Genomic DNA, 13,423 nt, shown 5'->3' with positions numbered 1-13,423 from the left:
TGCTTGGTTGAAATCTATCGGTCATTAATCGCTAGTACGTATCACTAAGAGAATCTAACAGATAAATATTATTGTGCATCTCACATCAGAAGTACAAGAGAAGAGAGAGAGTGTGTTGCATAGGAGAAAGAGTGTGGCAGGAGAAAAAAGAGTGTTGTAAGAAAGGGCAAAAGATTCAAAAACCTGTTGAAAAGGTCAAAATTAAAAAACATAGCCGGTTGGAGCACAATGTACTTTTATCATGGCCGAATCAAGCAATTACCGAAAGTAAAATGTCGATCTCAAATGTGAAAGAGAATGGGATCACTGAGCCTTAACTCTTTAGATTAGATTCTTTTGTACTTACATATCTTTACTACTTTATAAAATTGCGAGCTCATCTATAGTTCTGCAATAGTAGATTAATAAATATTTTTATGCATCTCTCGCTCTTGGGCACTTGGCTCTGGCCTCTTGGTCACTTTTTCTATTGATTGTTTAGCCCTTGTTTGTTTTTTGTATTTACAAATTTGCCCCATTCTCTAAAATTTAGTCATTTATAACCTTTTGCTAGTACTACTAGTGTGTGCATTGGCCTCCCGCTTGAATATAATTATGCATATTAGCATAGGCACACCGCACACCTTTGACTCGGCTCGGTCTAGTGGGGGTAATATGGTCAATTCAAATTGATTTTTTTTTTTTGTACTTAGAAGGGAAATCCTAATTTCCCTATCTAGTGAGAAAAAATCCTAATTGACTCATCTAATAAAAAATAATACTAGTTAACCCTTAAAAAAACACTCAATTCATATGTTAGGAATAATTGCATTAGATAGGTTTCGTTTTACAGTGTTCCAAACGCTTAAGATTTGGACAACCTTCTAAAAGTGTGGCAAGCTTCTCATTATTGGCAAACGATTGACTGATTGAGCAACCTGGATAATGGTCCAAAATAATGACATTACTAGCTTATGACAACGGAGCTTAATATGACAGTATATCGACCTAGCTTAATAGGAATCCAAATATCCAATAAAAAAGATTCCAGAAAACACATTTTTCTATCTTAGGAACAGAAACCAAATGGCTACAACCGATGTATGGTCTCATTAGGTTCTATCAAACATTTAAAAATAGAATGCATCTCAGGTATCCTGCAACATCTTCAATGTAAGGTAAAATTTACTAAAGAAGAAGAAATAAAGAGGAAAAAAAGGTAATGGTGTGATGACCTTGGCAAAGATTACATTAAATAGTCACTAACTATTTTTTTTCCGTGATATTCCTTCAGGGAAGGTATACAACGTAACTATATATTATGCACCACTAAAATGCCAATCTATTATGAACTATTTTTTTGGATGTACTCTCAATCTCTTCTCTGTAGAAATGGGTCTTTGGGTCCATTGCTATTATGCTCTTGTTGCTCTTCTTTCTCTAACTAGTATTGTACGTCCAGTGAATGGAGAGTATTTTAATAGCATAAGCAGAATGGAAGTCAATGACCGTGATTTATTCAGTGGGAGCTGGGTCTATGATCACTCGTATCCGCTATATGATTCTGCTGCATGTCCATTTATCAGTCAACAATTTGATTGTCTTAAGAATGGTAGGTCTGACAAAAAATATCTCAAATACAGGTGGAAGCCCAGCGGCTGTGAAATACCAAGGTGTTTGCTCGTTTTATTTTTTCCGTTTTTTTCCCTGATAAAGTGATAAGCATGTACTTACTGTCTTACTTGGGTTTTTGTTGTTAGGCCAGGGCCAGGCCCCAGGCCAATTGTGATTTTGAATTCTGATACCATAACATAAAGACATTGAAAATTTATCATTATGTTGAAAATTCTGTGATTGTGGATTTGAAAATATGTAACTTAACACATAATTTGAATTTCTATACACTTCATGAGCAAAAATTTGTTGAAAACGTTTTGCCTATAGTCCATATAACCGTGGTGGTTCCTGATTTTTAATATATATTTCCTTTTTTGGATCATGGGCAATGTTAGGTTCGACGGCTTGAGTTTCCTCAAGAAATTCGAAGGCAAACGCATCATGTTTGTAGGAGACTCTTTAACTTTCGATCAATGGCAGTCCATCACATGCATGCTTCACGCTGCAGTACCACAAGCCGAATATAACATAGTAAAAGTAAACGATGGCCGGGTCTCCTCATTTATATTCCAGGTTTGTCAAATTACCTAGAAAATGATTTCACGCAAAGAACAATGGTCGATCACCTTATTTTCGTACTCATATAGGAGGCTATTCGCTGTTGATGTTTTGTGCAGGAGTACAATGTTTCACTAATGTTCAACCGCAATACATTTTTAGTGGATATAGTAAGTGAAAAAATTGGCACCATCCTAAAACTTGACTCGATCAAGGGTGGCAAATTATGGGAAGGAATGGACATGTTGGTCGTCAACACATGGCATTGGTGGCATCATACAGGCCACGCCCAATCGTAGGAATTCTTAGTATCTCATTTTTCTCCTTAATCAATGGGTTTTTAATATGTGTTCATCAGTAGTACTCATGTTGATTGCAGATGGGATTTCATCGAAGAAGGAGGCAAATTATATAAAGATAAGAATCGTTTAGTTGCTTTTCAGAAAGGATTAACTACATGGGGCAAATGGGTGGATTCAAAAGTTGATCCAAACAAAACCAAAATATATTATACAAGCACTTCTCCAGAACATAGCAGGTAAGTTTATAATTGTTTGCTAATAATCAATAAAAATTTGTTGACTCATTAACATTTCTGTATTGTTAATTATTCTTGTGAAATCAGTGGAGCTGCTTGGAATAAGCCAAATGAAACCTGCTATCACCAAAAAGAGCCACTGAAAGGGTCACCAACAACATATCCTGGAGGTCCAGACCCAACAGAAATTATAGTGAAAACAGTGTTACAGAAAATGTCAACGCCAGTAACTCTGCTAGATATAACTAGACTCTCACAACAAAGAATAGATGGACATCCATCTACTTATGGTTCCTATCGAAAGAAGGGAATTGACTGCAGCCATTGGTGTCTCGCTGGTGTTCCTGATACTTGGAATCAACTCCTTTATGCAACCTTATAAATTGTTGTAATAAAATGTTTAATTAGTCTGTGATTTGCAATATCTAATTACTTTTTTAAAGAGAATGGTTTTGTGAACATTTTCCATTTCCACACCCTCCCCATTATACTCTCCAATTTCTAATATTTCCAATTCTTTTGTCTCCAGTTCTCTTTTTTCTCCTTCTTCTCTCTCTCTTTCCACTGGTTTTGTTTGTCTCTAATTTTCTCCATCTCCAACTCTTTGACTCCAGTTCTCTGATTCTCGGCTCATGCCCCTACTACTATGCACTATACTTCAATTCTTCGTCTCCAGTTTTTAAAACCGTCCATTTGTATGCACTATAATTCAGACACGTCTGTCTTCCATTTGTCATATAACCCTCAATTTTACAAACAATTACGAGATAGTCACTGACCGAAAGTTAGATTTTTGTGCTGCCCGACCCAAACAAACTGACCGCAACGTGGCATAGACACGTGCCAGTTAACTAGCAGTGTTGTAACAACTGAGAAAAGCCCATCGGCCAGATGAGTCATAAATTACTCAAGACAACAAAAGTGAGAACACATTTCATTGTTGACACACTATTTTGAGATCTAGAAAAACAAAAAAAAATGTCAGCAATCGAAGTTCATCAATTTGCTCAATGCATCACATGCCACGCTTGGAGTCCAGATCAAACAAGTAAACCCGGAACTTTATTTTTTAAACAACACGTACATTTTCTTTTTTATTTAATATATATATATCTTATTATAATTTTCCAGTGGTTGCATTTTGTCCGAACAATACTGAAGTACATATTTATAACAAATCCTCACAAGGAAAATGGGAGCGGGTACATATTTTACAAAAGGTATATATATAACTTTAATAATTATGTATCTGACGTCATTTATATATATTATTAATATTATGTTGTTTTATTACAGCATGATCAGATTGTTTCTGGGATAGATTGGAGTGCAAGGTCGAATAAAATTGTTACTGTTTCACATGATCGTAACTCGTAAGATTTTTTTTTTTTTAATACTTGGTCATTTAGTTATTTGATTAAGTTATTTGACTAGGGGTGGTTAATTGTTTTTATTTTAAGGTATGTTTGGAATCAAGAAGCGTCTGAATGGGTACCTACACTTGTCATTCTTAGACTTAACCGTGCCGCTCTTTGTGTTAAATGGAGTCCAAAAGGTAAACATGCAATTTTAATACATGAGACTTTGGTTTTCTAGTCTTGTAACTGGTGTTAGTGGTGTATATATTATTGGGATGTTTTTTAATTTTTCAGAAAACAAGTTTGCCGTTGGAAGTGGAGCTAAAACTGTGTGTATATGCTACTATGAGCAAGATAATAACTGGTAATGACCTTTTCAAGTTGCAATAGTTACTGCTTATACTTGTGCGTCTCGTGAATCACATCCTTAAATTTTACTAGATATGTTAGTACTTAGTTTCAAGGTTCAGCATCTAATATCTGAGCATTTTCCTAAATACCCTTTCAAATTAAATTTAAAGTTTTTACATGGTCTAGCAAACTCTCCTATAACACTTATCTTTCTTTTCATAAGAAAGGAAATGATAACTAAATATGATGATTTCCGATACCTTTTGAGAGTTTGTCTGTAGATGGGAGTCCCTTTTTTTGAGAGTTATGTCTGTAGATGGGAGTCCATTATGCTATGAGGACTCCCATAGAGGTTTTTCGTTTGTTTCTTTTCTCTGGTTTCTTTCCCCTTTGGTTCTTTTCACCGCTCTTGTTTGTATGCATAAGGATATCTCATCATTTTTTTTTTTTAATATATACACCTTTACCGAAAAAAAAAAGGACAACTAAATATAAGATGATTATGGCTTTTCTCATTAATAGAAAGGTAAAATTACATTTGGCTTCCACAGTGAACAGATTCAAAAACATAATAAGGAAAAAAATAACTATTAATTAAAATCTTTATATATCTATGCCTCCCTGAGCTTAGGAGCAGATGTCATTGACTCCCAGCCCGACACAAATATGTTTGAAAGAAGTCCTTGGTATTTCCGCCTGGATGCTTTCAAGTAAAACATAGTGACAGGCAAGTTCCTTTATCTAGAAGTTTCTCTGAAATGAGCCGACAGTCAATGTTTAAGATGATTACTCCACTCATGAAAAACCAGGTTACTGGAAATATAGTATGCCACTTGGTCATTTGCGATAACAAATTTACGGTGGGGAATCCAAAGCAATTGGTCCTCAATTCATCAATTTAATTACGAATATCTCAACTTAGCCACTATAAGGTGCTTGAGGTCCTACATGATTATATGGTACATAGTAACTTTTTATAACTTGAATAAACACCAAAGTTATGTAGGATGTTGATGGGAGTGATTAAATAACTGTTCTAACCGGACTTTAGTATTTGTCTGGTTCAGTATGATGACCAGTACCACTCTCCGAAACATTGCATTAGGATTGCTAAGATCCTTTAATCAGCTGATGTCTCAAACCTAGTATAAGGATCTTTGTTATAGCCATGCAACTAATAATCTTTAAGAAGTGACTTTTAGCAATGCATAATTCTCATTTGAAAGGCAAGCTGCAAAAATACTTATCATGGTGTATTGTTCTATGTATGTTGCGTGCACATAAGGTTTTCTAGGTTCTTTCTCCAATTCAGTAGTTCTTCTATTTTGGTTTAATATTTGATATGAACTCTAGATGGTTAATGATTTTTATGATCTCTCTTGTAAACTTCTCCAGGTGGGTCAGCAAGCTTATCAGGAAAAAGCATAGTTCTTCTGTGACAAGTGTTGCATGGCATCCTAACAATGTAAGCATTAACATGTATCAGTGTTCACCTTATTACACTCCTTTTGTTATTAACATGTAAGCATTAACGATGTATCAGTGTTTGCATCATATGGATGATTATTTAACACAACTGAAGGGACATGTAGCAAAGGGATATTAAGACCTAACCATTTTGGTCGTGAACACAAAAATTAGTGATAGTACTATCCTATAAATAATCTGATGTCCTAAAAGCTCTTGATGGACATGGTTGTGCAATTTTGGCCCATAAGATATTATAATTGGATTACTGGAACCAGATAGTTGGTATCAAGGTGTCCGAGCAAGGGCACTGTTACCAGAAATCACTCCTTCCTAGCGATTTGTGATCTAAATCACATGTTTCTATACATGGTTTTTGAGCAAGGGGGTTTCCCGATTACATATGTTGTAATGCTTATTGGATTAAAAGACAAACGAGAGAATGATATGAAGTTCTTAGTCATGTCTTTTTAATTCAATTCTACAATGTTTAGGTAGTTTTTGGTTAATTATGGTTCTCACCTCTTCAAACTGTTGCTTCAACCCTTTTGATAAGTAAGCCTTGATGTTTGCTTCACGTTTCTATTTAATTTTTGGCCTGGTTACAAATTGAATTATTTTGTCAAGACGTTGAGTAGTCAGTGTCCATTGCATTTGCATCCCAATGTTTTTTTCTTTTTTTTTTTTTTTTGAGTGGTGGAGCAGCTTACTTTGCAACTATTTCAGCTAAGTGCGTGAGAATTAACAATTTCTTTTATGATGTTCAAATGTGTGCATTATATTTCAGATACTTCTTGCAACAACATCTACTGATGGGAAATGCAGAATCTTCTCTACTTTTATCAAAGGTGTCGACTCTAGGTACATTTAAATAGATTAGAGGTTTGAAAATTTTCTATCACCTCTTTGAATATCCTTAAGTCATCTATTTGGTTCTTGATAGGGAATCTCTATCAAGCTCTTCTTTGGATATGAAATTTGGGGAGGTAAATATGTGTGTGCGCCTTTCTCCTACTTCCCTTATTTTTGAGATCAATGTTCTGCCTCTGTGTGTGCGCGCCTTTCTCTTACTTCCCTTTTAGGTCTTTGTTTGCATATACTTTCAGTTTGGGGCTTATTAAAATGGGGTTTTGTTTTTTTTTGAAACAGCAAATTGTGCAACTTGATCTCTCCTTTAGCTGGGCATTTGGTGTAAAGTGGTCCCCAAGTGGCAATACCTTAGCCTATGTAGGTCAGATATTTCTCATTGCAGACTTGCTGTAGTTTTATTTTGCCCACTAGTGCTGAACTTGGAAATGCAAGAAACTGAACTGTAACATTGAAAATAATTGGTGTACATGAATGTGGTTGTTATGCTTTTTACCTGCGTTAGAAGTGAAATATCTTTACAGTAAAATATGTTATAATTTTTTTTTTTATCATTATGTTACTCTCATATGCAAAATGTATGGAAAATTGTGTGAAATCATATATCAATAAAGAACTACCATTGATTTTCAGGTCATAATTCCATGATATACTTTGTTGATGACGTCGGGCCTTCCCCTTCTGCCCAAAGTGTAGCTTTTAATGGTTTGCCTCTCCGTGATGTGGGTCAGCATCCTCTCTTGTTTTCTTTACATATCTGACTTTGCATTCATTCTTTTAGTTACATGTATCTTTTAAAAGTCGAATGATGATGATTGCTTAAGAATTGGATGATCTTCTTCCAGGTATTATTTGTTTCTGAAAGAATGCTTGTAGGAGTGGGATTTGATTGCAAACCAATGGTTTTTGCTGCAGATGAAAGAGGCATATGGTATGTGTTTTCCCTTGGATTGATAAGCTTTCTCAAGTGAACTGTGTTATTTATATAGAAAAAAGTTTCTCGTAGTTATTTTTTGTCAATCCCTTAGGTAATTGATTCTGGTCTATATGTTTCCGTTGTTCACCACCCAAGTTACAAGCTAGTTGTCATTAAATATTTCAGTAAAAGTTCTTAGCAGTTTAATTAGTTATTTACTAGGGTAACATAGACTTCAATTATCATAGCTGTCTTAGAAATGGATTGTCCCATTTTGGTATTGTCAGTTACAAAAGACTTTAACCTAGCAAAGAAAAATTCTTAATAAGTGACATTTGGTTTTGATGTCCTGTACCATAGGAACTTTGTCCGACTCCTTGATCAGAGGAAACTAGCGCCTTCAGGCACAAAATATGGTTCACAGGTAACCCCAAATTTAAGTATTCTTTACATGAAACGTTTATTTGGTTAATGCTTGTTATTCCTGTGTAACGAAGAGTTTTCAGCATTTGAAATTAGTGTTTGCTCTTAGATAGTCGGTAAGAGCATAGTTGTCATATGCAGTTTTTTTTCATGCATATTCATTGTCATGTTTGCTTCTACAGAATTGTGAGGTGCATCTCAGTTTTAAGTGGTTTGTATTCTCCCAGTTCCTGAACTATTCCCTTGCTCTTACGTATTCTCTTTTAAGATTCTATTGGTGTCTCTTATGGTAGTTGAACATATTCGTAGGAGTCTTGGGATGCATAAAGTGGTCTACATGAACAATCAAATGAATTTTCTTCTGAGAGGGGTCCATAGTCCTTTAGCAATGTTGTACAGATTTTTCTCTTTCCTCAACTTGTTTTTTAACAAAAATATATTTGGATTCAAGAGTTGATGGAAAATGGCACATGCTCATGGATCACAAGGAATTGTTTAAAGGTCTAACGTTAGGCAAAAATAATCTTAACAGGAAGATCATCTGTGTAAATTTGTGAGAAGAGTCGCATGCTCAGCGCGTCCATTTTATGGAAAAGTAAAACTTCATGTATAATGTGGTAGTCTGATTAGTCTCCATGGTGATATCTTTTTGAAGGATGAACTTCTGTAAGATCGTTGTGTAATTGTTACTAACCATGTCATTAGGTGCGTCATGTGTAAAATATTGGCCGTGGCTTTGTTATACTTATCATATTATGATGGTAGTATGTTCATGCCTTCCATAATGTCGTATTATCCCTATTATGTAGTCAGAATCATGCTTTTCCAGAATGGCTGTGGCCATTTCTGTTTATTGGTTTATCTTAATCCAGAATTAGCTTAGTATCTACACTAAGGTTTGCTTCAAATACTGGAACTTATTTGGATGGGACCTTTTGAAAACCTTTTAGTCAGCTTGTAGAACACTTGAAATATACTTGATTGTTATTGCTTTAAACAGAATGAGGCCACTGGGGAAAATCACTTTAGTCAGTTGTGCATATGCGCCGTCTCTTCCAGTGCATAGCTCGTCCTCATAGGTCATAGAACCACATTAGTTCATTACAGAGGAAGGTGTAGACATCAATAGGGACACAATCAACAATCAATTGGTATTTGCAAGCACAAACTGTAGTAAAAAACTTATGTCATGTTTGTTCCTCTGATGTTTTATTTTTAGTTCTTTCTAGGCTCTTCTATACGAGCATAAAGTTGACTGTTCTCCTCTTTTAGATTTCTGAAGCATTTGGAAAATTCTATGGTCAATCAAAAAGTACAGTTAGCAACGACGCAGTTGAGCCTTCAAGATCTCATGGTGGCGTCCACGAAAATTGTATAAAGTATGTAATTGAAACTGATTTTTGCTCTACCTAACCCGATTCTTCTTTTGTGGCAATTTCCTTAATTTGTTTTCACTTGAATTTCTAGTTCTATCGTGCCTCTAAAGATAGTAGATGGTACGGTGAAGCGCTTCAGCTCTTCAGGTTGGTTAAAACTTCAATTGATTCAGACCTCCATGAGTTATAAATAGTTTGCTCAATCATGATCTCATTTCTGTTCATCCTCTGCCCTGTTATTTGGCACAGGACTTGACGGAAAAGTGGTAGTTTGGGATTTGGAAAACCAACCAGAATTTTCTTTATGATCTTAGGATGTGTAGGCAAGATTGTTCCAGATCTCCATTAACACCAGCTTATATACAGAAGGGGTGTATTTAGTCATGTCCCTCAGGTCATTTACACCAGTATATTCTTAAAGTTGTAGCTTCAAAATTTTCCTTTAAATTGTGGATGGTCGTTACCTAGATTCTTTCTCACTTTGTATCCACGGTATTCTGTTGTAAAGAATTATTGATTTTGTATTTAGTAAACGGTATTTGGGACAATAAATTGCATTGGCGTCCTTGGGTCTATGTTATATTTCTTTATTGTCTTTATCTCCCTTCTTGTGCAAAAGGAATTGAGATCATTTTCTTTCCGTTCATTCCTGTTGAAGATTTCAAATTTTGTTTAATTTGGTGCATTTGAGTATAGCAAGTGAAATAGCATAGTAAATTTGTTATTTTGTTTCGGAAGGGCGGAGTTAAAGGAAAAAAGTTATTTGAAGTCACTGGAAAATGGGTAGAATGGAATTCAACGGCTCTAATGAAAACTTTGATGACAATTGCCGAAAATTTGAACATGAAAATATAAGCAAATGCATTCTATCTAAACAAAAGTAAATACATATACATCTTAGAAAATGTCATCTACATGGTGTCATGGTCAATGCCAATTTTGTTCAACTAAAAAATGAAAATGAAATTGATGGTTATACATTCGGAAAAATCAGCATATGATAATTGCATGATAAGGCTCAACTCAATTTAGTTTGTAAATAACTGCTCTAATAATTCCCGTGAACTTATCTTTAGAAGGCTGGAAACGCAGAGCGCCAGAGCCAGTACAGAGCATGTCATCTAAACAACAGGAATTTTTTGCTCTACATCCTATATCGAAATACAGAGCATGCTAGCCTCTTCTTCCACACTACCAATGCATAACAGATGCAATGCAACCACCATTACTCGTCATACCTCGTGCTTCCAGAAATGCTAATCAAATTTTAGTTACAACTGAAACCATAGAATCATTAAGAATACACATTAGATTACACCAAAAGATGTGGTTGAACTCGATACAAGAAAAAACTTGACTGATTCTCCAGATGTATATAACCAATCAAGAAATTACAGTCATCTTAGACCCCCAAAAGGTAATGTGGTTGAGCTCGATACAAGAAAAAACTTGACTGATTCTCCTGATATACATAAACAATGAAGAAATTACAGTCATCTTAGCCCCATAAAACATTAAAGGATAACTTTAAGCTAACCAAAGTACCAAACCAATGTTACATTCTGTGAAGAGTATGCCACATCAACTGAGACTGCTAGCCTCTGCAAAAGGGAATGGAAATTTATCAGTCAGTCACCACTCACAACCTCTAGGAGAACAAAACAAAATGATACAATTCCAGATTACCATGAGCCTATGATACGACATAACCTCATAAATATATTGATAACAAAACGAATACTACTTTTTATGTTGTCTGTGGGCTTACCCTCTTTTATTATAAAGTCGGTAGGCCAGGCAATAACACTTCCTACAGCATCCTTCATTCTTTCCATGTCACTTGTTGACCTCCATAATCTTGCAGTAGGTTCTACAGCAGCATCTACCCAAACCTTGGAGGCGCCTTGTCCAAGAGAAATGTCATGCACAACTGTGCTAGGGTCATCCGTTACCCAACGGCCCTCAGCTACTATATCCTCTTTCACCATCCTAAATAACTTGCACTTGACACCTTCAGGTTTGTTGCTTCCATACTGTGCCTATCATAAGCAAATGGAAAAAGAAAAACGGCTTACTTCCCTTAAATGTTTGTTACAGGATACATAGATAGGTCCACAGAAACTGCAGAGTTGGACAGCTTTTTACTGGGAGTAGCTACAGAGTCACTGAAGTACAAATGCTTGTCTTGTACAGAAATAACACTAACTGGACATGGAAAACTAATCAAAGAAGAAAACTTTGCATTTTTCAGACTTACAAAAACTAATAAAGGTTTTCCACATCAGTTACTTGCCTGAGTTTGCACTAGCTGATTCACTAAAATTTGCATTGCTTTCAACTGTTCTTGTGTTTCTTGCTGTAATCTTTCCATGCTAGATACCTTTTCTTTTAGTTCCTTCACTTCTTGTTCTAGTTGATCTATCTTTTCATTTCTTTTTGGAGCTAGCCCTAGTTTAGATGGAGTCCCTCCAAATCCAACCCCTCGCACACGGCTACGACGTTCAGGTCCAAGCACTTGTGAAAGAGCATCATCTTTGAGAGAAGACGAGTTCGGAGTAGAAGCTTTCAGCTCTTGTATCTTTTTCTGAGTACAATGCAAACTGAAAAATCCCATCATTAATGGTTATGTCACCCTTCTCTCGTGCCAAAGAGCCCAATAAAGAGACCATTTTAACTGATTCTTCATTAATAGGTTGCCCTCTCTCATTGAAAGTAACCTCCAACCTATCAATGCTTTCAGTTGCAACAATTCTACAATCACTGCATTTAGTCTTGGAAGAATCTTTGGTTGAGGAGCTCAGCATCTTTTTAGTTGAATGTGTATTTGGGAAGCTTTCATCATTAGTGGGATCATTGGATCTTCTTTCTGGTTAAGAATCTGTGTTGGGGAGGCTTTCATTGTAAGTGGTATCACTAGATTCATTTTCTGGTGTGGAATAATATACAAGTGGGACACTTTCATCACAAACAGGTTCCAAACTTTGTCCTGCTCCTTCTTCTTCACATACTTCAGAATTCTCTCCAACAGCTTGTCGTCTTCTTCTTCGGTCTATTATACCTGAGTGTAACATCTTGCATTACTTCAATATTTCATTAACAACAATGACAATGTTATTGATATATGTACACCTGGAATTTGATAGTCGTCCTGATGATCCAAAATCTGAGTCCCCAGGATATCTGTAGTCATAGCAGCATAAATAGCTTCTCTATCTTTCTTGGCTCTCTTTCTCCCTCTCTTTGAGCTCTGCATGAGCAGAAAGGAAACATTATGACTACTACTCCCATCTCACTTTATATTTTAAATATCAGAATCAGCCATTGTGTGTGTCCTCAATATTCAAGCATGTAACTGTTCAGTAAAACACTATTCATCATTTCAACATTTATTTGTCACTTGGTCTAACAAAATGTCATGCTTTTTCATAACATAATTTCTTAGAAACTTTTTTGAAAGCTCTGAAACATATATAACATATCAACGGCGTAATCGAGAGAGAGAGAGATTACCACCCAGTGTTCGCGAAGAAGGCGGAAGAAAGAGAGAAACGTTGCAGCTAATTAATTAAAAGAACGTCATCAATACGTTTTAATAAGTAACATTATGACGTTTTGTTAACGAAAGGGGAAAATGTACGCGAATATATGACGTTTTGTTATCTTATTGGAACTAGTTAACTGGCACGTGTCTACGCTAGGTGCGGTAAGCTGGTTTGGGCCCGGCAGCACAAAAATAGAGTATTGTGATAAATTAGAAGAGAAATGTCTGAATTTCACTGTGCAAATGGACGGTTTTACCCCTCCATCAACTATGTTATTACATAATACCATTTTGACCGTGATCGTAATAATTAAAATTATATAGGGGTATAATTGGAAAACGTCATTGTTTACCGAATCATTCTCTTTAAAATAGTAAATATATAAATAAATATATACTAGCTTTCGAACCCGTCCTACGAACGGATGCCGT

At 35.6% G+C, this 13,423-nt stretch overlaps 3 protein-coding genes across 5 annotated transcripts; 2 read left to right on the top strand and 1 right to left on the bottom strand.

The window, feature by feature from the left end:
• The first annotated feature begins 1,371 nt into the window (after nt 1-1,371).
• Nucleotides 1,372-3,074, top strand: LOC147478315 (protein trichome birefringence-like 37). The gene is made up of 5 exons (XM_086586214.1): nt 1,372-1,652; nt 1,992-2,169; nt 2,274-2,449; nt 2,534-2,692; nt 2,780-3,074. The coding sequence occupies exons 1-5, from the start codon at nt 1,372-1,374 to the stop codon at nt 3,072-3,074; spliced, it is 1,089 nt and encodes a 362-aa protein (XP_086442340.1).
• A 506-nt stretch (nt 3,075-3,580) lies between these two features.
• LOC147478314 (actin-related protein 2/3 complex subunit 1A-like) lies at nt 3,581-10,002 on the top strand. Of its 2 annotated transcripts, none has more exons than XM_086583610.1 (15): nt 3,581-3,740; nt 3,824-3,912; nt 3,989-4,065; nt 4,153-4,247; nt 4,345-4,414; nt 5,797-5,866; nt 6,656-6,729; nt 6,812-6,854; nt 7,018-7,099; nt 7,369-7,457; nt 7,581-7,666; nt 8,012-8,075; nt 9,347-9,453; nt 9,542-9,597; nt 9,700-10,002. In XM_086583610.1, the coding sequence occupies exons 1-15, from the start codon at nt 3,671-3,673 to the stop codon at nt 9,756-9,758; spliced, it is 1,131 nt and encodes a 376-aa protein (XP_086439736.1). In that variant the 5' UTR covers nt 3,581-3,670; the 3' UTR covers nt 9,759-10,002. The 2 variants fall into 2 exon arrangements, with proteins under 2 accessions (XP_086439736.1, XP_086439735.1); XM_086583609.1 differs by having other exon boundaries at nt 6,812-6,920.
• A 702-nt stretch (nt 10,003-10,704) lies between these two features.
• Nucleotides 10,705-12,204, bottom strand: LOC147478313 (uncharacterized). Of its 2 annotated transcripts, XM_086583759.1 has the most exons (4): nt 11,744-12,204; nt 11,219-11,489; nt 11,010-11,051; nt 10,705-10,912 (listed from the first exon to the last, which is right to left on the bottom strand). In XM_086583759.1, exons 1-3 carry the CDS (start codon nt 12,065-12,067, stop codon nt 11,032-11,034), a joined length of 615 nt encoding a protein of 204 aa, XP_086439885.1. In that variant the 5' UTR covers nt 12,068-12,204; the 3' UTR covers nt 10,705-10,912; nt 11,010-11,031. The 2 variants fall into 2 exon arrangements, with proteins under 2 accessions (XP_086439885.1, XP_086439884.1); XM_086583758.1 differs by having other exon boundaries at nt 10,705-11,051.
• Nucleotides 12,205-13,423: the final 1,219 nt, after the last annotated feature.

The sequence above is a fragment of the Coptis chinensis genome, chromosome 9, assembly GCF_015680905.1.
Source record: "Coptis chinensis isolate HL-2020 chromosome 9, ASM1568090v1, whole genome shotgun sequence".
Taxonomy (NCBI): domain Eukaryota; kingdom Viridiplantae; phylum Streptophyta; class Magnoliopsida; order Ranunculales; family Ranunculaceae; genus Coptis; species Coptis chinensis.
Note: the sequence above shows the minus strand (reverse complement) of the source record. Positions and strands in the feature narration are given on the sequence as shown.